We start from the raw sequence: 27467 nt of genomic DNA on the forward strand, positions 1-27467 counted from the left end.
CGCTGTAACTATGGCAACGGCAGTACGCCGTCAAACTCGAGCGACATAAAGAGGGCGAGGGGGGAGATGCTGGGCGGCCGATGTTTGCTTAAAGGAGTTTCTTTGGGGTTTTGTTTTAGTTGGTTTGAGGTTAAACGTATGTTCCTACAAAAATTTGCTTTTTTTTTAAAAAAAAAAAAAGTATTTTACACATAAGTTGTCGTTATTTTGGACAAACAACTGGGACCAAAACATTTTGTCACTCGAGAGTCAAATGAACCTGCAATGTTTAGAGACTCGGCTGAAGTTATAAGTTGAAGAAAGATCTACATTTTCAGATGGATTCTGGCAAAATTGTGCAAAGAAGAAAACCGGACATCCCTGTAACCAAACCAAGAGCATCGGTCAGGAACCACCACTCGCAGGAGGTAAATACTTCCCCTGTCAAGGGCCAAATATGCAAATATACTGTAGTTTTCAATTTCCATGTATAAAAAGGTTCATTTCACTTCTGTAATGCTGGACAACAATACAGTTTTTTTGATGGTATTATTTATAGATAAAAAATGCATATTCAACTAAACAGCAAACAAAATGCTTAAAACATTGACATAACAAAAAATTATTAGCCCTAAAAAGAAAAAAATGTTAATGGAATAGCGTCCTACAAACCTGTGTGTTTTCTGAGTAACTTGATAGAATTTTCAAAATCTGTTAAAAAAAACAACAACTTTATTTTCAGCCTCCAAAGCAGATAGAAACATAAAATAATGAGGGGGGAAAAAAAGGATAGATCTGTGACTCAATGCTCATCAAAATTTGTGCTTGAAAGCATAAAGCTGCTCCTACAGTGACAGAGACGTCGCTTCAGCTCTTAAGGGGAGGAAAAGTCGAATGTGTCATCGGGTCTGAGTACGCATTTTTAACAGAATATGGATCGCAGTGAATTAACACTTAAGAAACATCACATTTGTGTCAGTGAGTCACTGGCAAATGCTCTGACAATTTCACCCTGAAATGTAAATGAATACTGGATAAAAGAAGATCCTGGTTAAAAAAAGGTATTTTTTGAACATATTTTGTTTAATGTCTTGTATTTTATGTGTTCATTGTATAGTTATTGTGCTTTGCAAGCTTTACTTTACTTAATCAGTAGTCAGTAAAGTAAAGTTCTTTGAATTAAGTTGAAATGTCTGTTTTTTTTTTAGAGTTGGAAAAAAATGAGAATGATCTGTAAATCTGTGCGCCATATCATTTTTTCACGTTGTTAAATTACCCAGAATTATTTTTTAAATCTATTTTTTTATAGTAAATGAATATTGTATAAATTCACGTTGGATATATTAAATATTTACCGTTGAGGATGCATCAGTTCCTTTAACTACAGGCCAATAGACACGTGAACTTTATGGTCTCGACAGGTCGGTGCAAAAAGCCTTGAGCTCAGTCAGGTGATTCGTCTCCTGGAAGATCCTCTGACGGTAAGTTGTCTTGAACGTCACTTGACTTCTTATCGTGTTTTTCCAGTTTTGTGTTTTGTGTAATCACGCTGCCTATCATATTTTTATTTTTTTTAAGACAAACTTGAAGGAGAGGCACCTTTTTGTCCTGAAGAAACTACTGAAGAGAAGGCAAAACGGCTTCGTATCCTTTCGCCTGGATCTAAACCGCTGACGTTGTCAGATAAAGCAGACCTCTCTGCTCCAAAATAGTCTCTGTCAGCTGTCACATACGACTGCAGATTGTCAAATTTTCCTCATTACTGTCCCCTGGTGTCTGATAGAAATAGATTTGCTCTCATGCAACCGCAGCCAAACAGGATTCCCAAGACTCTAATTTACAGCTGCGTTGCTGTGTCTGTCAGCATTTTCCCATCTCAGAAATAACCTCCGTTATCACGGTGACTCTTTGCCCATCACATCCTCTCCCTCACTGGGATTTATCGCTTCACATGACCAAAATGTGAACGCTTCCTCAACAAGTTCAAGCTGTTGAAAGAGTTGACAGGCATCACAAGAATAATTAACGTCTGTGCTGAGAAAGTGAAGGATCATCCTGAATACGTGCCCATCTTGTGTGAGGCACTTCAGATTTGCAGGTAAGAATTATTTCAAGCCTCGGGGGGGTGGGGGGGGGGATGTTGTTGTTTGTAACAATCTGGACATCGTGTGGCTCTGTTTCCATCTCAGGCTCCCCTTCCTGAAGGAGAGGGCCTCTGATGAGCTCAACTACGCCCAGGATGTCACACACTTCCTCTCTCACATGGGTACACACATCTGCTATCAAACCCAACGGGTCTTTTAGGAGAACCTGGTAGCCTCAATTAGCCATTTGCACTGTCATTTCATATTGTTGTTAAAATAAATTTTCAGGAACGTTATAAAGGTTGAGGAAGTATTTTTACGCTGTCGGTTTGGGATATGACACACGTCTGTTGTCACTGTCACACATGGTACCTTTAAACAGCAGGTTACTGCGGAATACTCGTTTGAACTTTTTGAACATACTACAGGGGACTCCTCTGACTGGACGCGTGACTGACGGGTGTGTTTCTGTTGACAGGGTGTTTGATGAAGGTGTCAGATGCTGAAGTGAAGCAGAAATTAGTTGAATCCGTCAAATCATTCTACAGCTGTGTGGCTCCCAAACAGCTGCTCGATGGTACGGACTGTCCCAGCAGGACAAAGCCTCGGACGCACAACTCTGACTACCAATTTTCTAGACTCTTACTAAGTGAGGCTCCCTCGTGGTTTCTTAGGTGGTATAATTGTGTTTTTACTTCTCTTCTCTTCTCTTCTCTTCTCTTCCCTTCTCTTCTCTTCTCTTCTCTTCTCTTCTCTTCTCTTCTCTTCTCTTCTCTTCTCTTCTCTTCTCTTCTCTCTTCTCTATGATTTATCATTAACAAATACTTCATCAAACCTGTCAGCCCTCCTTTATCTAAGCCCTCAGTTTAGTCCTACAAACAAGACGCAAATCCTGATTGCTACTTGTGATGCTTTGCTCTCGGTGTGTAAAGTCTTTTCAAGCCTGAGTGACTCCCAATCACGGGACCACAGCGCCTTCAGGACTCTAGCCAGTAAGGCTAAATTGACGGATGAAAACATCTCATAATGTGTAACAACAAATTTTTGTATAAGAAGATTTTATGAAGAGGATCATTTTTCTTATCTTGTGTCCAAAATTTGGAGGAGTTTTTGTTTGTTGGTGTTGTTTTTCCCTCAATTTCCCATTAGGAGGCACTTGTAAATCAAAACGCCTGAATGATTTTATTAGTTTTCTCTGGGTTTGAATTGTATTTATTGGTTTTTTTTGTTGGTTTAGTCTCACAGTCGTCTTTCATCTCTGACTCTAAAGTGTGTTTTGTCCTTGCAGGGCTGCAGCCCACCTCTCCAGGCTACCGGCTGCAGCTGCTGGAGCACAGCAACCTGGCTCAGACGCTGCTCCTCTCTATGGCCGCTCGAGAGAACCAGCCAGACATCAAGCTGCAGCTCCTGCACACCCTTCAGATCCTCTCCAGCTACTCTGGTCAGTAACTGCTTTTATTCTAGATCCAGGGAGGGAGGGGATCCAGCAGACATGTCAGCCCAGCACACGACCTCCTTCATTTGATAAAGTAGCTGCTCTTAAGAGCACAAATCATCTCATTACTGAATGACAATCAGACCAAGAATCAAAACACTGATTTTAAGTGTCCTTGTGTCAATGTCAGCAGGTCAGTGGGTTGTTTTGTCACTAATCACGTCTCTTTAATTGCATTTAATCTCCCAACCACAGATATGAACTGTGCTTTAATTCTGAGTGTACGGGGAGCTGAGACGATCTGTCTCTACATGAACGAACCCGACCCGTCTGGTCAGGTCCTGTTCCGCTCTTGCGAAATCCTCTGGAACCTGCTGGAGAGAGGCAGCAAGGATGAGGTCACCGCTCAGCTCAGCAGCATCCAGTGTGTCTCGTACGTCTCTTTGACGGTATTTTCAAATGTGGATGAAACTGTAAATACCACCTCCATGGCCTTGCCCGTGAAACAACAGGCACTGCGCCAGCCTAATGAATTATGAATGAATCACCGTTTGGTGCTCTTTGCAAAAATGAATGTTAGATCCCTCCTGAATTTCTCTGTTGTGTTTATTTTATTTTAGATCTTTGAAAAAAGCATTTTTTTACCAGCTGCTGAACGGTTTCCGCTGCTCTGACCTCCAACTCAGAAATGATCTTCTCGTGATCACAACTCTCATCGCTAAAAATCCCAAATCTCTGCTCATTGTGAGTACTGGACGGGACATTTCCCCCGTGATATTGCTGTTCTACTGGTTTTTGACATCATATTCTAATTTTTAGGAGAGCTTATTTGCCAAACAACTCATTGTTGTTACCACATTCCCAGAGTGTAAGGCAACTCTTGTGTTATACATTTTATTTATGTTTTAAATCTGAATGACGACTAACTTGTGATAACTTCATTTATGATTCAGTGAGGAGTCAGAACTCTTTGGTCCACAATCTCAAGTTCTCATACAACAATGAAGACTTCAAGATGAAGAAGTTGCTTCTGAATCTGTTGGTTTTAATGTCGAAGGACTTGGCTGCAATTCAGGTCAGAGACGAAGTGAAGGTTTTTAAATGGTGATGAGTCTGAATGTGACGGTGGGTTCCCTGCATGTGTTACAGCTTTATAAAGAAGGACATGTGATGCTGTTTCTCCTCACGCTGGTACGACCGGCCGCTGCCTCGTATGAACGCAGGTCAGGATTGCGTCAGTGGTCATCCATCCAGCAGGGGGAGCTCCGGCTGCAGGCGCTGGCTGTCCTCGCATCCATCGCTCCTCTGATGTTGGACGACTTCATGTCCTGTCAGGGAAACGCGTGTCTGCTGCTCCTGCTGGACTGGTGTGTCAAGCAAGGTGAGAAGTCAGTAACCCAAGAGGAGAGAAACAGGAAGTAAATACAAGTCTTTCCTGTATCAGAAAGGCCAAATATTCATGTGTCCGACCAGAAGCCCTGCTCTCCTAATGTTTAACTTTATGAATCAGGTAAAAGCTACATACAGCAAATAAATCAGTTAATAAACATTTATAGTCAATTTTCTCCATTACATTGTCTCTACTTTCAAGGTCATCGTTTGCATTGCAGCTGCCATTTCAGGTTCTTTTATCTCATCAACATGAACTGAGCTGCAGGTTCTAGTTTGTCTTTCTTTACTTGAAAAGTGTGCGTGGATTCCTGAGCGTACGGCAGATTAAAGAAGACGAGTTGTAATCAGACATTTTATGGACATCTTTGCTGTTGTTAGTAGTTGTTTGAGTTGGTCGCCATTAGCTTCAAGCTAAATGTGCGTGGCTGGCTCTTACTGCATTTTAGAGACACGAGTAATACAGGAGGGGAAAAAATGTCTTTGGCTTGGTGAGTACTGGAAAGGCAAAATACAGTCTTTGGGAGAAGTACTGCTTTAAGCTTCAGTCTTAGTTGCTTCAGTTGGAATTAACATGATGATATCAGTCCAACCACAGCTAGCAGAGCATTTTTCAACCCAGTAAAATCACTCAAAGAAAGTCTATGTAGCGCATTTTATTTCACTAAATTTTTCAAAAGCAGCCGTCATTCAGCCTCAAAGTGGGGCAGGGAAGCCTTGAGGACGTTTCTTTGGCTCTCGTATAAACACCCACTGGGACTCAGGAATGATCTGAAAAGAAACGGTGATCCAAGGTCAAGCTCACTGTGACAGGTGCAGGGGTATGCAACGGTGATGTAGTGTTTCTAGTTATATAAAGGGAAGTTCTTCTTCTTTTCCAGTGTGCAAAATGGGGACTAGATAACAAGAAAACCCCCGCGGGTATCAGGAATATTGCGTCAGTTTAGAATTGGCAACCATTGGATCTCTGCTTATCATGTTTCTTCCTTTCTCCCAGATTCTTACTTTGGTCAGGGTCACAGCATCCACGACGCTGGAGGGAGGGGCGGTAAGAAGGCTGAGATGCAGCACTGTGCCAGAGTGCTGAGAGCTGTGACGTCTCTGGGTGAAGAATCAGTCAACCAGGACCTGTGTGATCAAGGAATCATCAACCAGCTTCTGGGTAAATTATGTTTAGTGTGCATGTCAGTAGACACTCAAAGTTAGAAATCTGTTCAGTCCAGGGAGGTCTGCTGCATCTTCCCAGGGATCTTGATGCAGATGGAGACAAATCCTGAGGAGGAAGATGCGGTTACCCTGGAGATAAAGACAAATATTCAACTGATCCTCTCAGCTCTGTGTGAGAGCGACATGCACAGGAAGGTACACTAGAGCTCGTTTAACTGATAACCACAAGCATTTTGCTGCCAACGTGCAGTTCATCCTCATCAAGGTACAATCAGACTGAAGAATATTCAGAGTGCATCAGAATTTTACAAAATTGCAGGAGCTGCAATTGTTTGATTAATGAAAAATGAACATTTCACATAATTACTGCGATACTTCTTTCCCGTTGTAACACGTCGCACTGTTGCTTCGTACAAGTATTGAACACTGTTGTTACTCATCGTTTGCTCTTTAGCTTCAGCTTTTATGACTAATTTGACGGACTGGTTGTTTTATTTGTTTTGCTCTGTTGTGTCGCAGGAACTGTTCGGGTCGGAGGGAGTAGAGATGGCGGTTCAATTCCTGAGGAAAGGTTCCAACAAGTTCTACAGCGGTCTGGGACACAACAAGCTCCTCCTCTCCACAGTGGACTGTGTCTGGTCGGTTCAGATTCGGCCACCTGGCAGATGAATTCATGAATGTCATGTCAGACCTTGTCTAGGGGTTTAGTATGGCCAGAGGATCTGGTACATTTTGGAGCAGATTAGTCATAGCACCACCTGGTGGCGACAGGAAACTATTTTACTGTTACACGTTGACGTCCTCCTGGTGGGTCGACCAGATCCATCTCAGATTTGGTCAGAAACACCTTAGGAACTTGGCGATGAGTTACTCTGAAGGCTGTGAGTTTTTTTTGTTTTTTTTTTGTTTTTAAGTGGCAAGGCGGCCATGTTTCCTATTTCACCATAGAAAAAGGAAATTGCTCTGACTGTTGTGATGCCTGTGTTTCATGTCCCTCCAGGTCCTGTATCGTGGGCTGCTACACCACTGAGGATTACTTCTTAGCTAAAGAGGGAGCGTTTCTTCTGCTGAAGTTACTTAGCGTAAGTAGTTGATTCGATCTGTTCAAGGTTACCTCAAGCTGACATGTCAGACCTGGTTACAGCTCCTCTGTCTCTCTCTCTCTCCATCCTCCCCCCCCTCTCCCCCTCTCTCTCTCTCTCTCTGCTGCGTATATTGCATCTCTCTTTTAGTCAAGCCCCAGGTGTGTGCACGGCATCGTTCTCGCCACCTTGCTGGAATTATGCGACAACCTGAATACTCTCTCTCATATCCTGACCTGGAGGGACGACAGAGGCCGGACGGCTCCTCGACTCCTGCTGCAGCTGTGGAGGAAAGAGGAGGCCGAGCTGGGAGTCAGCCGGAACCAACATGGCGGCATCGCAGGTCTGTCCACAAGTTGAGTTCAAAATTGTGAGAAACTTCTTCTGCTGTCATCTTAAAATGGTGATTTTAACATCAAGGGTTTCAATGTTTAGATGGGATTTTCGGCAGAAGCCCTCTTTCCTTCTTGTTTTCTGCTTTTGACTTAAAGATCCAAAGAAGCCGCTCCTCGGTCATCACCAGCAGGAGGAAACACAGCCGTCATTTGCTGTTCATGCGCCGAGCGCAGCGGTGCTGGAGATATCAGAGAACCTCCGGGCAAAGATTTACTCCATTTTCTGCAAACTTGGTAAAACTGTAATCAGATCCTGGTCAGATATTCTAATGACGTACAGGATGACAGTCAAGGCTGCTTGAAATGTCAACATAAGAACTGCACTTTTTTTGAAAACAGCAATACGCTGTGCTACTCAGTTCTTTTCTGCTTTTGCAGGTTTTCAGGAGCTTCCAGGATTGTCAACTGAGGATTATGTGACCTTGAGTATTGTAAAAAGATACCTGGATTTCAAGGTGAGGGAGAGAATGTCATAGCTGTTGAATTTAAACTTTAAAAACAATCAGCATGCTTCCTACACATGTGGTAAGATATCACTGCCACTTCCGTCACGTGGCTGCAGGTCGGCGAGGTTTGGGACGAGATCAGCGAGGAGCTGAGCGTAGACGGCGTGAGGCCGATCACCCCAGACCACCAGGCTCTGACCACCATGAGTGAAATCACGGAGGACACAGCCAGGAAGGTCGTTGCAGAACAAAACAGTATCGTGGAGCAGCGAGAAAAGGAGGAGATCAGCGAGGAGGAGCTCAAGTACAAAGAGGTGCCATGATTTCATCTGAAAGTTAAAGTTTGTGAGAGTTTAATTAATTTTGGATAGACGTTATCTGTCAGCGGATGTAAAAAAGTAAGACTCGTTTCTCTGTGAGACTGTGATGGGAGTGTCTTTGTATTGCAGATGAAGTCTTATCGGAAACAACAAGAGCTGACAGCAAAGTCATGGGACCGCTACGTTTCCAAGACGTCAAACTATGAGATCCTGAAGGTTTTATCACTTCAGTTGTGTATAAATACCCACAAACCATCACTACCCTTGACATAAAGAACCTGTTTAACAATTATCAGTCTTGTCATGCTCCTCTTTATATCTACAGGAAGTACAAGCACAGCGGGAGAAATCGATCGAGTCATCCAGAACCAAAGCAAAGGAGGAGAATATGGCGACCCGTCCTGCGAAGGTCTCTCACTGCCCACAATCTCGCAAACACAAGTTATATATTGTTAACAAATATAAAGTACCTAAATTTAAAAAATTTAAGATCCTGAAGGCCACCCCAGGGCAGGTTTTCTGAGAATAAATGACTTTTACTGACCTCTACTGTCAAATAAGAGGAAATGCATCACCTGCTGTGAAGCATAATAGAGATGCCTTTGCAGAAGTTGAATTGAGGAAATTAATGGAAAACAGATGAGGAGGTGAGCAGATGAGAGCGGAGGTATCATAGAAACATTTTATGAATAAGTCAAACAGAGCCAAAAACATTTTGAAAGCCAGATGAAATATCGTCAAACTAATTATTGGTTGTTAGAATGTTTCTACTGAACCCTGTGAACGGTTGCATTTGTGTTACACATATTTCTTCTCCTCTCGGGGGAAATCCAAAATGCCAAGTTTTCAAGCTGTTGCTTTACTGCGTTTTTCAGCATTTCCTCAGCCAGATCATGAGTGTGGAGAGCACCGATGCTCAGGGGCCAGCAGGCGTGAAGCTGACGCTGGCCAGATCTTCCATCAAGGCAGCAGCTCAGGATGAAGAAGGACCCACCAGGACAGATCCAGAATACTTCAGCACCGTATCCATGAAGGACTGATAGCAACTCCTCTCCTGCAGCACGTGGGGTGGTGCCTGTTGTTTGAGGGGCAGGGCCAGCATGTTGTATACTTTGTATGTAGTGTAATTGTGGAAAATTAGCAATCTTGCTAACTCTCTTACGTCCTATATTTCTCTCCGGTACTCCAGCTTCCTCCACAGTCCAAAGACATCAAGAGGGACCAGGTTAATCCAGACTCTAAATTGACCGTAGGTGTGGCTGTGAGAGCCAATGGTTGTCTGTCTCTATGTGTTGGTTCTGCAATGGACTGGTGACCTGTCCAGGGGGAAGGCTGCTGGGATAGGCTCCACCCCCGCGACCCTTAACAGGACAAGAGGTAGAAAATGGAGGGATGGATGGATTTGTGACATCACACAACTTATTGCTCCGTCCCTCCAACAACAGGAAGTGTACGATATTTAAGGGTTGGGCCTGATCTCTGACTTTGGTGTTCTCACTTTGATCTCAGGGACTTTAATCTGACACCCGGATGATGTCACAGAGCACCAAAGCAGAGTCCCGACTGTCATCTCAGTCTCTCATCTCAGTCTTTAATCTGTACACCCCTGAGACATCAGCAAAGTGCCGACTTTGACGAGGATCAGATGAACAGTTGTTGCGTTAATCCAGTCAGAGACATACAAACTTTGTGTGTTCGACTCACACCAGTTAGACGTAACACACGGACGTCTTACTCCAGCCCCGCTGATGCAGCGACAACTATTAAAATGTGTGTAAGGGAATAAGACAGCAGGTGCATGACAACATGGTTTTTAGATGCAGAATTTAAGCAATAAGACACTTGTTCACGCTTGTTTATTCACTGTATCTTTTATTCTCATTACTACTCTCAAAGTTAGGATGGCTACATTTGTGTCATGGAACCAACTGCTAACGTGGCCTCATGGAAACAGGCCTGGTGGAACAGTGCCAGCTTAATAACCAGCTGAATTAGTCAGAATATTAAAAAATCTGAAGTCTGTCCTTCTTCTCTTTTGTGTCCCTCACACGCTCCATTCAGGACACATGTTTTAAAGTCTTTCCTCCCGAGTGTTTTGCGGCTTACGTACGTCGCCGAGTTAACATACATGTTTGTTGAAGCGTGACGCGTGCAGCAAAGAGCTGCTGCTTCTCCTCTCAGCCATTCTGCCGGCTGGATGACCAAATCGTCCCTGACAGGTCGGAGCTTTTCATGCAGCTTTGTCCGATAGGACTGGGGACGGTGACACTGTATAAAAGCCTGGACACACACACACACACACACACAGGAGCCTCTGTTTGTTCAGGCTACAGAGGGGCTTCGTGGGTCTGATGAGCGACCGCAACCGGCAAGGAGGAACTGTGAGGCTGGTTTGTGAGTTATTATTTCCACTTTTCTATGATGTTACGTTTATTTATATCAGTGGAATCAAATAGAATGAGCTTTTTAACCCTGTCAAGGAGAAATTCTTGCTTGAGTTGTCCTAAACTTTAAAATCAGGAATTATTTCGTATTCTCTGTCTGTGGTGTCGGCTAGAAAAACACCAGACTCAATGTGTTTTACGTGCAGAAGTTCAGAAGTGCTCAAGGACACTTTGAGATGCAGTGAAATGAATTCCTGACTCACAAATGCGGTGTTTGTCAGATGTCTGTCTCTCATCCCTCTCTTCATTCTGAGATTACATTTAAAGTCACACTTGTGGGACACAAACATCGTTTAAACGAGGCTTTGTTTCAAGCGCTCATTTAATTATACAGCCTGTGAAAAATTTCTTGTTTGCTCTAAAGAGATCTTGAACCCGGTGGGAGGAATGACGGTTGTTTGTCCCCCAGCAGGACGGTCGCTGGTTCGTCTGCAGCAGCAGAAATGATCCTCTTGCTGGGAAGACTGACTCCCGGTTACTTCCGCCTCCTCCAGGTCGGTGCCTCGTCCATGTCACCGTTTCCTCATCGCAACACTTGTGCATTCATCCACTTTTGTAGATCAATAATCGTCTGCTGCATTGTTCTTCTCAAACTCTCCTTTATATGAATCCTTAGGACCTCATCTTATTAATATTTTACACAGAGCTGAGTTGGATTATATAAGGAGGAGGTTTTATTATGTAAGCTGCTCAGCCTTCATGTCACAGCTCAGATCCGCCTGAAATACGTTTATTCATCATCCATCCATCGTCATCTTCCGCTTATTCCTTACTAGTAAGGGTCGCAGGGGGGCTGGAGCCTATCCAAGCATCTACGGGCGAGAGACGGGGTTCACCCTGGACAGGTCACCAGTCCATCACAGGGCCAACATACAGAGACAAACAACCATTCTCTCTCACATTCATACCTACGGTCAATTTAGAGTATCAATCAGCCTCGTCCCCAAATTGCATGTTTTTGGATGATGGGAAGAAGCTGGAGTACCAGAGAGAACCCACGCAGGCACAGGGAGAACATGCAGACTCACACAGAAAGATCCCGTGCCCGAGCCGGGACTCGAACCCGGAACCTTCTTGCTGTGAGGCCACAGTGCTGACAACTGCACCACCGTGCAGCTGTTTATTCATCATGTCAAACTCAAAGTTGAACCACTGACAGAAGAACAACTGGGTTTGTGTTGCGTTTATCGTTAAACTATTTACCTCGTGATGCAAAGACAGAAATTACATATTCATGACACTAAAGGGAAGAACAGGAAAGGGGCTGTTGTTCGATTCAATGTCTAACAATATTTGCAGGGCTGGGATAACAATTTGACATGAGTTTGAGGAAAAGGAATTTTGAGGAAGGGTCTCATTCCTACAAAGTTTGAAATAATGACTTTACTTGATAGAAAAAAAGGGCCGTTCAGCCGTTGCAGTGCGATCCATGGTAACGGTTTCCTGCCAGTGCATTGTGAGAGCCTCCAGTAGGGGGCACTGAAGTTGCTCATTCATCAAAGATGATGAGGAGCTGATTTGTGAGCTGTGCGGTTCTGGTTTAGTTCAGAACGGACGGGATTTATTCATCCCAGACAGAAGGAAGCCAGTCAGTGGCAGTTTCCTCGAGAAACGCGAACAAAGATGAGATTGTTTACTTGTGCGCTGTGAGTTACTGTCAGCGATTGCACCGAATTATTCGAACTAAGATGACTCTAAACGGCTTTCTGGCTCAGTGTCTGGAAACAGAGACGAGGCACTGCACTTGTATTCCACTGCCATGATGGATGGGAGTTTTTACCCTTCACATCTTCTTCTCTTACCCACAATGCAGCTTGTTCTAATAGAAGTGGGGAGGGAACAGCTGAGGCTGAGATGTGGGGACCTCCTGTGTCTCTCCTTCGCTTCCAGGGAGGGTTCTAATTGGTCAGCTCACACTTCCCGACACTCCTCACCTGATTCCACTCCAACGGCTGGACGGAGACGTTCTCAAACACTTACCTGAGTGGCAGAAGTGATTTTTTATAACCAACTGCTTGTTCTCAATAAGCCGGAACAGCAGGAGGTCAAAGGTCCTCCGGGGTCACACGGCATCACTGATGTTGCCTAAAATATACAATTGTATAGAGAAGAAGACCTTTTCTAGACAATTAGCACAAAAAATACAACAAATACAGAAGAAATATACTCAACATTGTAGAAAATGTGTATTTTGAAAGTAATTCTATTTACGAAGTGTTTTGGGGTTTGGGATCAGCGATGCTGGAGACTGGGTTTGAGTGCCCGATGCGAGACTTCCTCCTGAGCTGAATCGCTTCCCATGCAGGTTACCAACATTTCTAAAGCCTCATTTTTAAACGAGATGCTGTGAGACCCGAGCCTAACAAACCCTGGTGTCTGCAGAGGCAAATCTCAGGTGAGATCCGGGTGCAGCCGCAGAGCAGCCTCATCAATCCCATCGCCATGACGATGGCCACGCTGGGGATGAGCGTGAGCCTCTACAGCGCCAGGCAGATGGCGGAGCGAGAGACGCTGGAACCAGCTGACGTCTGACTCCACTCACCAACACTCAGCAGCGGAAGCTCAGTGAGAGGCGGATTGTTTGTTCGGCAGACTGCGTGTGAATGTGGGAGATGACGAGCGTCTGAGGAGGTCGGGAGCGTATTTGTGGCGTTGCGTGAAAGAAAATGTCTGAGGAGGAGAATATGGATCATTGTTCAGGTTCCAGTTGGAAGATCTGTCTCTTGACAACACCGACAATGAACCAAAATGTAGGTTCTTTAGTCTTCAAGTGAAACCTTCCATCCCTGAGTGTTATAGATGAGCCTGTGCAAGAATTAGACTGCAGCAATGAAGAACTTCTCCATCTATGAGTCCAGTCTGGCTGTTGGTCCTGTTTAAGCGTCACCCCACTGACTGTTTATTGTCCCCTAAACTAGGGAGGAAGCTTGAGCTCAAGATGAATGCTCGTTCAACTAAATTCCAACGTTTACTTCATGTTGGTGCTTGATTGGAGGGAGGAAACAGCACAGGGTGGCTCACGCCCCTCACAGAATGTCCCACGGTTTCTGTTTGTCTGTAAATCCAATAATCTGTCACTCTCAAATAATTAAAGTCCTGTTTTGATGCTTGTGTGCAGAAGTGCTTTTTGCAGTATGAGAGCAGCTCTCCGCCTTCACCCATGTAGAACGGTTCTGCAGGAAACGCATCATGTCGGCTGACTGCACAGTCTGAATGGAACACACACACACACACACACACACACTCTGGAGCGCTTCACTTACGCCTTTTAAAACTAAAAGAATGACATGTTGTCTTTGTCTGTAATAAACATCAATGGCAGACGGTGGGAAAGAGCCGCAACTGTTGGTTTAACTAATTCCCCTCCGAGACTAAGAGGATGTGTGAGCTAATCTGGAATTGAAAGGCTCCTTCAAACAATAATTAATCTGCTCATATGATGCGTTCAAGACCAACGCAGCCAGGAATTTAAACCGGGAAAAAAAAACAAAACCACAAGTGAAGAGGCTCTCCTGCGGGGACGCTGAACCAGTCAGATGCGATGCTGGATTCAGTTACTGAGATGAAACTGGTTGGACGGAATTCACCAGAGCTTCCAGAAATCCTCCCTCGATGAGGATCGTAACCTTCAGTTGGTCTCAAGTCCCGTCAGAAGGCGTCGATATCTGGGGTCATTTTAGAAGTTTGAGTTGACCCGGGTTCCAGCGGGGGAGTTCGTCGAGGCTGATTAACAAAATCCAACAGAGGTTAAATGCCTGCATCTCAGCACCGATCAGAACTGAGGGAGCCCACAGTCCATTGCTGAGATGAGGACGGAGAGACAGAGGAGCAAACATGGACCTCAGTGGTGACGCGTTCTCCCACACAAATGTGCTCTTGTGCACTCCTACGACAGCACGGCGGCCCTGAGCCACAGACATTCAGGAGACGCGATTCTTTCTATTCTAATTTCATTTTGTAATCGTCGCAAGCTTGGTTTTCATTCTATGATAACTAGGAATGTGCAGTGGGGGCGCCTGCTGCTGGTGGCTTTGGTCCTCCACGCCAGCTGGTGTCGCTGTTGGTCGCAAATTTGGATAAACTGCAGGTTAGACAGGACGGAGGAAGAGTGCTTTCTGTCTGATGGATGGTGGTAATTGATGCGTGTGGACGGGCAGGTTGAGTCAAGAGTCGGAAACTCCGCTCAAACAACCTCAGGTCCGTTATTTTATTTTTTCCACTCCCTCCCCGCGCGTGTCTGGGGGCTGATTTTGCTCGGCTGTGCAACTTAAACCCCCTCGTCCCCTCACAGCTATGCGTAATTTTAATATTGGTGGGGAGTTTGTGCGTAAAAGTGCGCACTCCTTGGCGGCGCACCACGCTCACCTCCTGCACCACCCTCGTCTTCATCTTCATCGGATCTAGAGACGAGCAGGAGCGGTGCGGCCGTCACGTCGTCTTAAAATGGCTGTGCCCGCCAGCAGACCGCTCCGTGCCGGCCGGAGAAACCCGCGTCTCACGGGGTTCTTCTGTTTTTTCCTGCTGGTTCTCGCCGACGGTGTGTCCGCGAATCGCGGTGCCGCTGCGGGAGACAACCAGACCTGCAAAAATGAGACGACACATGAGGACCCTCATCACCGGAGCGACTCCACGACTCATAAAAAGGCTTTCCCGGTGCTGTCGTTCAACTACGAGCACGTCAGGAAGCCCTTCGAGATCTCCCTGTGGATCCTCCTCGCCCTGCTGATGAAACTCGGTGAGTGAGTCCAGAAACTCCGCTTTCACGTTCGCCCAAATCCTCCTTCCAGCTGACATCTGGGAGGGACCGGCCCTCCCTCCCCAGGCGGAAGGGGGCCGCTAAAACTGCGCCCCTGAACCCTCAGAAACGTCTGTACCAGTCAGATGTGATCCTGGTTCGATGATAAGTACATTAAACTATAGGGAGACGGAGGAGAGCAAAATGAATACAGAAGCACGGAGACCTGCGGTGGCCTTTTTTATATATATATATATATATATTATTATAGAATTAAGTTATTTTGAGGCCACGACATATAAGTAACTTGTTCCCTCAATTTAGTCATTTTATATTTTTGAACAGGTTTGATCTTGTGGCCTTGAGTTAAGAGCAGAGGTTGCCGCTCACGGCCTCAAGACAACATGAATAAAATGTAAGAGGAATAAAGCGTGTCCGTTCACCAGCCTCGCACAAAGATTGCAGCTCAAAGTGCTTTGCAGCAAAGCGAGAGGGACACAAAAACCGGACTAAGAGGGAACGTGGAGGTCGCACCCAGAGTGTGAAACTCACAGTTCAAACATTAAAAAAAGAAACTATGAAAAGAGTTCAACGATAGTATTGTTAACATTTGTCTTCTTTACGGCTCCTCCAGGGCTCCGTGCATGTTAACAAGTTTAGTTTGTGGTTGAAGTCCTGAGGCCGTTGTGTTGCTAACAGCTGGAAGCACAGAGCAGCTGCCAGAGGCTCAGGGGAACTTGTGGTTGTGGTATCAGAGTAAAGGATCGCGTGTTGGGGTGCAGCGGTGTGAGGAGGGACCACGTGAACCCAGATCCTAGAAGGATCCAGATCTTTCTAAATGTGTGAGGGGGAAAAAAAAACTCCCGTCCAAATGTTGTTGTTGTTTTATTTTTGTTTTTGTTTTTTCATTTCAAAGTTTGCTGACTCAGAACTTCTCGTCTCGCTCAGTTGGCTTTTCTTCATGGTTTCCACACCAGGGTGGCGCGAGCTGTGTACTGGGACGCGATTGGCTCTGATGTGGCTGTGATGTCACAACTCAAACATGAGAGAGTTGTTTTTTTGGGGTGTTTTTTTTTCCCAGCTTCAGCAGATGAGCGTGAACACAACCTGCTGGTGTCAGACTCATCCTGCTCAGCAACGCTCACAGAGGCTTAACCTTCCCTCTCCAGTGGAGCCACAAACATCTGGACCTCAATACCCAGAACCCCCTCTGCCTCCTGTCAGTTTTAGGTCATCAGTCACATCACTTCAAACGGAACCAAATCACTTTTTTTTTGTACAATCTAACATTTAATTGTCCAAATTTCTGCCAGAATCTCAAGATTTGATTCTACATTTTCGACACTTCCATTTGACACTGTGTTAGATGCTTTGGAGGTTTTTTAACGCTCCCCATTCTACACCCTTTCAGTGGCCTCGGCTCCTGAAAGTCGGCGCCGCGTTTTCGAATCCTGTCTGAGGAAGTCTTAAAGCGACAGACTGAGTCCAGCCCACCTGAGTTGGTCGCTCACGTTGGCTCGCCACTGGAACTGGAAGTGATTCTTTGCAGAGCCACAAACTTGTTTGCCTGGTGGGGCCTTGGCGCTGCAGGATGGAAGGATTGGAGTTTGAACGTGGCCTTCAGAGGCGGGCCTCAGTCGCAGTTGTTCAGATTAATTATAGAACTACAACTCATCTCTCCGGAGACTTGGTTTTTATAAACGTGATTCATCTGCTGGCATTTAGCTCTGACACAACTCCTTTTGCTCTGATTTTGATGTCGATCCAACACACAAAACACAAAGTACTTCTTAGAGCGAAGGAGTATTTTGATGTTCTTGTTAAGGTCTCAGTTTAAAGAGCTGCTCACGACGAGGTCTGTAGATGCGGAGGAAATGAGAAAGAATCGGCGTTGGTATCTGACGCGTGAGCACGTCACCCAGAGGCAGTCGTTCTGATGGGTTCCTTAAACGGGTCGCTCTCACAAGCTGAGCCTCGTTTCCTCCTGAATGGCTGAAGCTGAAGCGGCTCAAACTTAACGCCACAGCTGTGTTTATGGAAACACTTGGAAAGAAGTTTTGTTTGTTGTTTGTTGTTTTGTTTTGTTTTGTTTTCATCCTCAAGATTAAAAGCTCGAAGATGATGAGTCGTGAAATCAGATCACATGACCTCTTCAGCTGTAGCAGAGCAGCTTCTGTCCTCCAGGACGCGTCCAGCGTCATTGTTGAGGTCTGTGTTCTAACAAGCGCCGCCATGTTGGGAGGCAGGGATGAGGCTGCAGCTCTCTGGCGTCTTATCTGCGAGCCCAGCTGTTGTCTCAGAGGGGCGATCCGACTTGCTGCCTTAATGCACTGCTCGATAACAAAGTGAACAGTGTGCAGAGTGGAGAGGGGGAGGAGGGAGCGAGGGTGGCGGCCTCGACCCGGGTCACGTGACTGGGAGACGGCAGAATATCCAGGCCTCAGAGCTGCGGCATCACTCGCTCACTGGCTCGGCTCCTGCACCTGCTCTGTCCGTCTGCGCGGCGGCGTCCCGGGCTACCAGAGTGTCAGTGCCTCTCAGCACAGCCTCCAAAAACTCTTGACCTCATGAATAAAAAAAAACATCAGAGATGAAATACATGGATACGTCCATAAAAGTCTGAGTCATCAAAATGGATTTGCGGCGTAGAAGTGCATCGTCACTCAGGCGCTTTCAGATCCGCGTAGAGAGATTTGATGGTGGTGGTTTTTTTTTTCTCTCAGTTGATTTGTTGGGTTTATTTGTTGTGTTTCGTGTTGATTTTATTCCAAACGTGCGGGAGCTGAGCGTCGCATCCCTGCGCGTTTGTCTCTGGTACCTGAATCCTGGAAGGGGTGGGCCTCAGAGGCGGATGATGGAGGTTTAGAAAGTCTTTTTTTTGTGGTTATTTTATTTTTAACACAAAAAAACATCAAATCACTCACAAATATTTTTTGGCATAGAGCAAACACAGACACTGAAAAGATGAACGCTTGATTCTGACGGTCATCAAATACCAAAAATGACACATAAATTGGTCCAAAAAACGAAATTGAAAAATAATTTGATCAGCAAATCAAACACCAATAATGGCAGGATGTTTAATCCACCCTCAGAATAAATAAACGTGTTAATATTTTGAAAGTGTTGGAAGTGTGGAACTACTCTGAGCAGGGGGGTGACGCTGACAGCACGCCACAGAGGTGCTGCTGGGAGGATTTGATCCCGAGAGCAGATGAGCGTCATCAGACATGGAGGAACAGCTGGATTCTGTGTGTTCCTGACTGCTTTTGTGAGTTTAATCATGAAAGGAACTCCTCAGGTTTCCACATCATTCCCACCGTGTCCCACGTGGTTCCGGAGAGCTGCCTGCTGATCTTCGTGGGCCTGCTGGTGGGGGGCTTCATCAAGGCCATCGGGGAGACGGCCCCCGTCCTCGACTCCAAGCTCTTCTTCCTCTACCTGCTGCCTCCCATCATCCTGGATGCGGGCTACTTCCTGCCCATCAGGCCCTTCACGGAGAACATGGGCACCATCCTGGTCTTCGCGGTGGTGGGCACGCTGTGGAACGCCTTCTTTATCGGGGGGGTGATGTACGGGGTGTGTCAGATCGAGGGAACCCAGCTGGGCTCCGTGGACCTGCTGTCCTGCCTGCTGTTCGGCTCCATCATCTCAGCCGTGGACCCCGTGGCCGTTCTGGCCGTGTTCGAGGAGATCCACATCAACGAGCTGCTGCACATCCTCGTGTTTGGGGAGTCGCTGCTCAACGACGCCGTCACCGTGGTGAGTCAGGGGTCGGGCTGCGGTGGGGGTGGGGGTGGCGCCGTGATCCCACCAGCAGCTCCTGTGTGCTGGGCGGAGCTGCGTCTCTGGTTTAAGGGTTGAAGTTGCTTGCCTCTGTCTGTCGAGTCGGTTTCACAGGAAATGGAAGCTGATACTGAGCAGATGAGTCGTGGTGTTGAGTTCATGTCCGCGCCGCGACTGACGTCAGATGATGAGATTATAAATTACACAGAAAAAGTTCCCGTAGAAACTCAAGCAGTTTCCTGGTGAAGGAGCCGGACCGATGGCTCTTCTCAGACCTCGCAGGCGTTCATTTGAATCCCAGTAGTTTCTATTAAAAGTGACGTTTACGTTCCTGCTGGTCGTATCTGGGACTGAAATAGCAGTTTGATTGAAGCGGCTGGGAGCTGCTGCGTCAGACTGAGCTGCCGTCGCCTCCTCAGACAAACGCACAACCACCGTCGTGATGATGACACCGAGGTGAAGATGACGGATATTTTTAGAGCGAAGTATCACTTTTTTGTGGTTGTTGTTTTTGCACAGAAAGATGCGTTGATACGTTACGCAAGACTTGGTGTTTAAACAGCGTCCCTGATAAAAGCTGAGGACTCTGCTGTTTGTAAAGGACCTCAAACGTGCCGTTGCCGTACTCAGACGCAGGTGGATGGCGGACGCCGTGGTCGCGGGATGAAGGGTTTGAGGGTTATCTTTGAAACTGAAAGAAGAGAAATTAAGACCTGCCAGGAGCTGCAAACAACAGATTTAGTAGATCAACTGAAAAGTAATCTGCTCCTTAACCTGAGATCATTATTTTAGTTGTGGGGGGGGGGCATATATGAGCTGGCTCCAGAAGATGTTCTCTCTCTCTCTCTCTCTCTCTCTCTCCCTCCACCCCTCCCCCTCGCTCCCATATTGCCTAACAATGCAATGCTTGTCAGCTCTGTTACTGCTAACTGTAGTACATTAATGGTTGCAGTTGTTTTTGCAGTTCTTTTAGAAGCTGGGTCTCTTTTCCTGGGTTCCATGTCTCTCTCTCTCTGTCTGCCTGGTTTTGTTTGTGCAAAAAAAAGAAAAAAAAAGTCTCTAAGCATGGGAGAGTTGAGGAACTGCAGCAGAAGACCAACCAGACCGTCCCTGCTGTGCTTCTGTCTGTGTGCAGGTGTTGTACCACCTGTTTGAGGAGTTTTCCCACGTGGGGACGGTAACTGTCGGCGACGCCCTCCTGGGTGTGGTCTGTTTCTTCGTGGTTTCTCTCGGGGGCATCTTAGTTGGGGTCATCTACGGCATCCTGGGTGCCTTCACGTCCCGCTTCACCTCCCACACGCGTGTCATCGAGCCTCTGTTCGTGTTCCTCTACAGCTACATGGCCTACCTGTCCGCCGAGGTCTTCCATCTGTCGGGGATCATGTCGTACGTTGTTGGTTTGCTTTGTATTTTTGAAAAACTGGTTCAGTTACAGCCTCTAAAAATGTCCATGCACATTTCAACCAGCAACTTCCTGGTTTTGATTTCCCCCGTCTCATCCCCGACAGGTTGATAGCGTGTGGCGTGATGATGCGGCCGTATGTGGAGGCGAACATATCCCACAAATCCTACACCACCATTAAATACTTCCTGAAGATGTGGAGCAGCGTCAGCGAGACCCTCATCTTCATCTTCCTGGGGGTTTCCACGGTGGCCGGCCCTCACGCCTGGAACTGGACCTTCGTCATCGTCACTGTGGTTCTCTGCTTCGTGTCCAGGGTCCTCGGTCAGTACGGAGAAGCGCAGCTCTGCTCTCGAGACTGTGAATTTCGGCCTCAGGACACAGATTTTTAACTGCGATGAGTGGAGGCGCTGTGTCTCCCAGTTGTCCGTCAACCAATCTCGTTGATTTCTTCAAATTTGGCGCAGACCTCCGCCTGGATACCAAGCTCGCTGTCCCCTCCCGTCCCTCTCACTCTCACAACCTCTCAGGAATTCCCAGACATTTCATAAACAGACCAAATATACTTGACTTTGTTTTTAGCAGGCTGTGCTAACGACGCAATTTCAAAACATTTACTGAAGAGGCGTCTCAGTAACACACGAATAAACCCACAACATGACACTCCATGTATTTGTATAACGAGGATACACGGTAGTACAAGTACACATTAGTTGGCTCTTTTAATAGCAGCGTCTTGTAGTCGCGCTAGTAAACGTGTCTTTATCTCCCCAGTGAAATCAAGACTTGTCTGATAAATTTTGCCTTTCTAGCCAAAGCGGCAATTTGTCAGCTTCTTCTTCTGTTTTCCAGGAGTCGTCGGCCTCACGTACATCATCAATAAATTCCGTATCGTGAAGCTGACCAAGAAGGACCAGTTCATCGTGGCCTACGGTGGCCTGCGAGGTGCCATCGCCTTCTCTCTGGGCTTCCTGCTGACTGAAACCAAGATGAAGGACATGTTCCTCACTGCCATCATCACCGTCATCTTTTTCACCGTCTTTGTCCAGGTGAGGAAACGTGAAATAAGAGGAGGTTGGAAATGAATGGGGTTCAGTCTCCGTGTGATGGTGTGCTGGAGGGAGAGTCGAGTCTACCGAGCCTTGTGTGTTTCTAGGGGATGACGATCAGGCCTCTGGTGGAGCTCCTGGCGGTGAAGAGGAAGAAGGAGAGCAAGGGATCCATAAATGAGGAGATTCACACGCAGGTGACCACGCTTTGACCACCTAAGCCAACCACAGATTTCTCAGCTCAGGGTTTTCTTGTGCAGTTCTTCCCAGTCTGCATCGTCAGTTGAACCGGTTCGACCGTCTGAGTCGGAATCTTACATTCGGGGCTGTGTTTTCTCTCTAGTTCCTGGATCATCTCCTCACGGGAATCGAAGACATCTGCGGTCATTATGGACATCATCACTGGAAAGACAAGTAGGATTTGTTTATGCTTCTAAACCTCATTTCCTGGTTTTGGGGAACCCGGGCAATGCTGGCTGGTCTAAAACAAGCGCTTAAACACATCTTACCCTGGTTTCTGCTGACTACCTGCACAGGTGTAGCTTCAGCCACTCACAGTTGGGACAGAAGGACTACAAATATGGCTTCAACGAGAGCATCTCGTCAGTAACGGGACTGGAGCTCCTACTGGTGTTTAATCTGGTCTCATGAATGGTTCGACTGGCCGACATCAGTCAACACTGAAGACGTGTTTGACGTGTCCTGCTCTCGCCGTTGTTGGATATGAGCTTCACACTCTGCCGTTCCATGTTAGCATTTAACAGTGTAGTGAGGTCATTTAGCCACACGGGTCTGCGTTTGGCCACCTGCCAACAGAACCGCCTCTGGACCGAACAGCGGACAGGTAACACGGGAATGAAAGTAACGGTTCATTTGCATGGCTGTTGTTTCTGCTGCCCAGGCTGAACCGCTTCAACAAGGCCTACGTGAAGAGGTGGCTGATCGCAGGCGAGCGCTCCACGGAGCCCCAGCTCATCTCCTTCTACAACAAGATGGAGATGAAGCAGGCCATGATGCTGGTGGAGAGCGGCAGCTCTGCTAAGCTGTCCTCCATGGTCTCCATGCAGTAAGTATCTGTCATGGCGGCAGCGTTCTTCACAGTGCCAGACATCAGAAGAGGTTCCACTCCTGCGCTGACATGGGGTTTGTGAAATAGTCGACAGGAGAGGACGACAACATGGCGGGCTCTGACCTACCTCCTGGAAATACGATGCACAGTGCTTCAGTTGACCCGTAAAAAACAATTCTGAGTGTTGTTTTCATTCCTTCTGACGATTCAACCTAAATTCTACACAGCGGATTTTAAAACCTAGGAAAATTTATAGACTAATTTGTTGTTTTTACGAGCCTTAAGTGTGTTTCCCGCAGAAACATCCAGCCCAGAGAGCCGACCAGACCGCGGGCGATTCCCAGCATCTCCAAGAGTCGCGAGGAGGAGATCCGTAAGATCCTGCGAGCCAACATGCAGAAGACCAGACAGAGGGTAGGAAAGACATGAGGAGGTGGTGGTGGTGGTGGTGGTGGTGGTGGTGGTGATGATGTCTTTACTGTCAATGTTGGTGCTCCTCAGCTTCGCTCCTACAGCAGACACGACCTGATGATCGACCCCTTTGAGGACAACGTGAGTGAGGTTCGCCTCAGGAAGCAGAGGGTGGAGATGGAGAGGAGGGTGAGTTTGGCTTCTGTCTGTAGATGTGGAGCGAAGGCGCAGAGCTGCCGCCGCCCGAAGGGCTGGCTCGCCACCTCTCAGGGCTGGCTCGCCACCTCTCAGGGCTGGCTCGCCACCTCTCAGGGCTGGCTCGCCACCTCTCAGGGCTGGCTCGCCACCTCTCAGGGCTGGCTCGCCACCTCTCAGGGCTGGCTCGCCACCTCTCAGGGATTCATCTAAATAATGAGCTGATTCAAATGTAAAATGGGACATGTTGGGATTTCCAACTAGTTATCCGACTCTTTTCTCCTCCGCAGATGAGTCACTACCTCACCGTCCCTGCAAACCGCCTGGAAACGCCCCCCGCTAGGAAAGTCTGCTTTGATTCAGGTCAGCAAAACATGCGATGCAGAAGTTCATATGAAGGACAAGGTAGCTTTTTATGCTTTAGTTTCACAGTGAATCTACGTTCCCGGCACCTTCACGCGTGTGAGCAGACACCGATGAGATGTTGTGGCTGAAACGAGGCAGTTTCATCAAGCTGGTGGAGAGAAGGAGTCCAAGACCAACCTCAACAACAACCGCTCTTTAATATTTAATGAAGACTGGAGGACACATCCTAATGCTTTGTCTCCGTTAAGAGCATCTCTATAATTAGTTCTTCGCTGAAGCTTTAATAATGCAGGAAGAGGAAACCAAATAGTGTGGAAAAGTGTAACCAATCACGGTTCTGATCAGAAACGAATCCAAAATACGCACAGGAAGATTCCATTTTACAGCGATGCTTCACACAAAAAAGCTCACAAGTAGAAGCGATGATGTAAAAGAGTGGGTGTCCCTCCTGCATCACGTCTTTGTTACCCCTGAAAGCAGAACGATCCAGCCGTTTAGCTTGAAGCTGATGGTGCGAAACTGCCCAACAAGGGCATCGTATGGTTTAATCCACGCCTTCGTTATCCGCCGTGTCCTCACGTATCCACTCACACTTTTGACTCGAGCTAAAATCAAACGGCAGCACTTCTGGTCCTGTGTCGTTTCTTTTTAGCTCAAATCAAAACTCTGTGGTTTATACTGGACTTTGTGTTTGAGAGTTTGTAAACTGATGTTTTTGGGCAGGTTGTTTTATTGCTCTTGTCAGCTGCCATTTGCTTCAAGCCAAATCTACGTGGCCCGCTCTTTCTGCACGGAGAAGTAATGCAGGGGGGAAAAAAAGTAACCATCGTGAGCTCAAGACTCTTATTTGTGAGCGTTGTACTTGTTAGTGTGAAGTATCCCTTTTTAGGGGTGGTCATGAGTGGTTACATGCTCCATAGTAAAAGGCCTCACCAGGCAGAAACGCTGCCTGTAAGAAAGACTAACACGTCGCTGCATCCGTCTCCCAGAACACCAGGTTTACACCTACGATGACAGCGAGAGCCCCAGAGGGCCTGCAGCTCGGCCCGATCCCAGCCCTCCTGATGCCGTCAGCCTGTTGAGCGAATCCCCCCGGCGGGCCAATCGGGGCAGCGAACAGGAAGGGCAGGATCAACTGAAACTGGCACGCGTCCTCAGCGACCCTGGTCCGAAGAAGAACGAAGGAGGGAACAGCTTCTTCCTCCCCTGATGAAGCGCGTGTCCACCGTTCTTGAGATCACCCTGACGGTAGGGGGTGTGTCATCTGTTGCTCCTCAAGAGCGGCGTTCCCCTCGTGTTGCAGAGCAAAACTTTATTTCCGACAAACCTTGTATGCAAATTGTTTGTAGTGCCTCACGAATGGGATGTTGGAAAGTTCCAGCACAGGATGTGGGAGAACAAACTCGGAAGATCCCACTCGGGAATGTGGGAGGTTAGACAAGACCTTGTGACCTCACTTTGTCTGGTGTTTGTGTTCAAATTTACTCGCTCCGTGCACAAATGTGTCACTCGAACGTTGATTTAGGTCACACTCATGAGATCAGGTGACTAAAAAAAACAACAACCCACTTTGCTTTTTTTTTTTCATTGTTGTGTATCTGTTGTGAAGCTGAACGGAGGTGTGCTAATACACGAAGCTAACCAGCTGGTCTCTGTGGGTCTCTGATGCGGCACAGAGGAGAGATGGGGTCTATCTTCTTGTCTGAGGAGGATGCACAATAAGCACCTCCCCCCACCCCACCCCCAAAAACAAATATCGGCGTGTTCCTTTAACGCTGCTGTCGCTGTTTCTTATCAGTGTTGACAAGATTATTTGTCCCTGTTTCTGGATTTTGTCAGCAGAAAAAGCGCAGCCTTTCCGGAGGCGGCCATGTTGTCTGTTGATCGTTATGTGAGGTTCTGAACTCGGAACTCACCAGCTGCCTCAACACACGATGAGCACAGTGATTAATTTTCATGTCTTGCTTTTGTAATATTTCATGACGCATGTGGATTTTTGTCCTGTGTTCTTCTTGTGTTCAGTACCAAAGCACAGACCACTGGCCAATTTTCTATTTAGAACGTGTATAACCGCCTGAGGAGGGAGAGAGAGAGCGCTTGTTTTAGCCTGCCAGAAGCACCAGATGGGTGGAGATTATCCCCTCCAAGGGGGGCATCATCAGCACAGATAAAACCAGTTATCGCATCGATTCTCACTCTCTGTATCTGTTATTTCTGCTGTGTGCCAGCACCGGCTGATGAGTGCACCGCGTCTAGATGTTTCTTTACGTCTCAAATATGTCGCCTGTCCACCAAAGAACAAGGATCAGTTTGCTTTTAGCCGCGGTGGCTGAGACAAACTGGACTCTCGGCAGTAAATGAGAGTTTTGCTTTGAGGTGATGGCCACGCTTCCCGCTGACGTGACCTTTAGCCTCACCTTTAGCGCCTGTTGGATGGATTAATGTGAAATCTGATACGTTTCCATGTCATCAGGATGCATTTTTTATCACTTCACTAACTTTTAAAGTACCGCCATAATCAGTTTGTCAAGCAATTGATGTCCTAATATTTGCTAAACTACTGACATTGTTCTAAGCTGTACTTTATATTTAAATCGGGGATGCACCGATCATGAACTTCTGGCCTGATATGGATTTTAAAATGGTAGTTTGGGGGATGGCCTACGCCGATGGGTTACCTTCCCTCTTCTGTGCCCTGAAAACCAGAGGGGACACTGAACCATTTTGAGCTCGTTATCACTCCATCCTTGAGAACAAATTTGACACATTTGTGAAACCGCAAGATGTAACACAAAAACTGACGCTTGTCCAGTGCACCCCTCATTTAAGTGAGCCGATGTTGGCCTGCCAGTCACATGCTGATGTGACGAGCATGTGAAGACGACTGCGGACGGTCTTGCTCATCTCGTGTGTCTTTAAACTTGCGACTGATTGAGAGGAGCCCCGTCAGAAATGTTTGTGTGTTTTATGTTTAAATATCGGACTTTAATGTCAATCCTAAAACACCGCGGGAAGGTTGAACTTTCTGAGAACCGAAGCGGGAGTCAAGAATGCTTTAAAAAAAACAAAAACAAAACCCCGAACCTGCATCTGTGTTTGAGTGGATGTCTGCGTCAGAGCTGATCAGTGTTTTTTATCCTCGCAAACGTGGCTGCACGACTTTATCTCAGGGACCGCCCATCACTGCCTAACAGCCGCCAAAGTGTTCCTGCTCACCGCGTCCTCCGCATGGGAGTTAAACTAACGACTGCTAAGAGCTTCAGTGACATTCCAGCAGTTGTTGGCGTTGTCGGATGTAATCATGGCACATATCTTGTGTGTGTGTGTGTGTGTTTGTGTTTTTTTTAATGAAATGCAGGTGTGTTTGTTCTTGGTTGCGAGCATCACGACTTTAGGTGGGATTAAAGACTGAGACGCAGCTCTCATGTCGGCACTGCACTGCGGGAGCCGTTGCTACTTGCACGTTTGCCTTAAAAATGTTTTGCTTTTTGTGTTTGTGCCAATTGAAGTATTTTTATATTTTGAAAAGAAACATATTTGTCGAATGAAGAAAAGCTGAAATAAAGGTTTGTCATTATCTACTATCAAAGATTTGGGTTTGCTGTTGTTTTTTTTGAGATTTTAGAAGAAAAAAAATGGAAAAAAGTGTTGAATCATGCACTTTTACTTGGATAACTGGACACAAATACATGTATTTATCTGTGTTTGGTCTG

The 27467-nt window shown here is 46.6% G+C and overlaps 2 protein-coding genes and 1 non-coding gene across 4 annotated transcripts; all 3 read left to right on the forward strand.

The window, feature by feature from the left end:
- The first annotated feature begins 12 nt into the window (after window positions 1–12).
- cfap69 (cilia and flagella associated protein 69) lies at window positions 13–11120 on the forward strand. 2 transcript variants are annotated; one of them, XM_086192991.1, is made up of 23 exons: window positions 13–407; window positions 1401–1460; window positions 1558–1623; window positions 1968–2077; window positions 2169–2245; window positions 2542–2640; window positions 3352–3504; window positions 3754–3931; window positions 4119–4242; window positions 4318–4366; window positions 4452–4573; window positions 4648–4879; window positions 5885–6049; window positions 6134–6249; window positions 6574–6692; window positions 7055–7136; window positions 7287–7479; window positions 7628–7765; window positions 7910–7986; window positions 8094–8291; window positions 8427–8513; window positions 8623–8706; window positions 9173–11120. In XM_086192991.1, the coding sequence occupies exons 1-23, from the start codon at window positions 318–320 to the stop codon at window positions 9335–9337; spliced, it is 2784 nt and encodes a 927-aa protein (XP_086049117.1). In that variant the 5' UTR covers window positions 13–317; the 3' UTR covers window positions 9338–11120. The 2 variants fall into 2 exon arrangements, with proteins under 2 accessions (XP_086049117.1, XP_086049119.1); XM_086192993.1 differs by having other exon boundaries at window positions 8427–8527; window positions 9173–9328.
- LOC147240385 (small nucleolar RNA SNORD36) lies at window positions 10711–10784 on the forward strand. The gene has a single exon (XR_015111391.1). It is a non-coding gene; the product is annotated as a small nucleolar RNA SNORD36 (small nucleolar RNA).
- A 3072-nt stretch (window positions 11121–14192) lies between the features above and the next one.
- On the forward strand, window positions 14193–27376 carry slc9a1b (solute carrier family 9 member A1b). Its single transcript, XM_086192995.1, has 12 exons — window positions 14193–15476; window positions 18778–19238; window positions 20398–20648; window positions 20771–20988; window positions 21517–21713; window positions 21821–21910; window positions 22057–22127; window positions 22615–22779; window positions 23082–23196; window positions 23284–23382; window positions 23679–23751; window positions 24744–27376. The coding sequence occupies exons 1-12, from the start codon at window positions 15185–15187 to the stop codon at window positions 24962–24964; spliced, it is 2253 nt and encodes a 750-aa protein (XP_086049121.1). The 5' UTR covers window positions 14193–15184; the 3' UTR covers window positions 24965–27376.
- Window positions 27377–27467: the final 91 nt, after the last annotated feature.

Source organism: Aulostomus chinensis, chromosome 22, assembly GCF_037954235.1.
Source record: "Aulostomus chinensis isolate RoL2024-O1b breed Wild chromosome 22, RoL_Achi_v1.0, whole genome shotgun sequence".
NCBI lineage: Eukaryota > Metazoa > Chordata > Actinopteri > Syngnathiformes > Aulostomidae > Aulostomus > Aulostomus chinensis.

What these genes read in the sequence shown, in the direction of transcription:
- cfap69 (XM_086192991.1), top strand. Translation starts at nt 318, where the DNA reads ATGGATTCTGGCAAAATTGTGCAAAGAAGAAAACCGGACATCCCTGTA. An exon ending in ACACTTCCTCTCTCACATGG is followed by an intron (nt 2,246 to 2,541) that starts GTACACACATCT and finishes TTCTGTTGACAG; the next exon opens with GGTGTTTGATGAAGGTGTCA. An exon ending in GGACTGGTGTGTCAAGCAAG is followed by an intron (nt 4,880 to 5,884) that starts GTGAGAAGTCAG and finishes CCTTTCTCCCAG; the next exon opens with ATTCTTACTTTGGTCAGGGT.
- slc9a1b (XM_086192995.1), top strand. Translation starts at nt 15,185, where the DNA reads ATGGCTGTGCCCGCCAGCAGACCGCTCCGTGCCGGCCGGAGAAACCCG. An exon ending in CGCCCTGCTGATGAAACTCG is followed by an intron (nt 15,477 to 18,777) that starts GTGAGTGAGTCC and finishes GGAACTCCTCAG; the next exon opens with GTTTCCACATCATTCCCACC. An exon ending in TCAACGACGCCGTCACCGTG is followed by an intron (nt 19,239 to 20,397) that starts GTGAGTCAGGGG and finishes GTCTGTGTGCAG; the next exon opens with GTGTTGTACCACCTGTTTGA.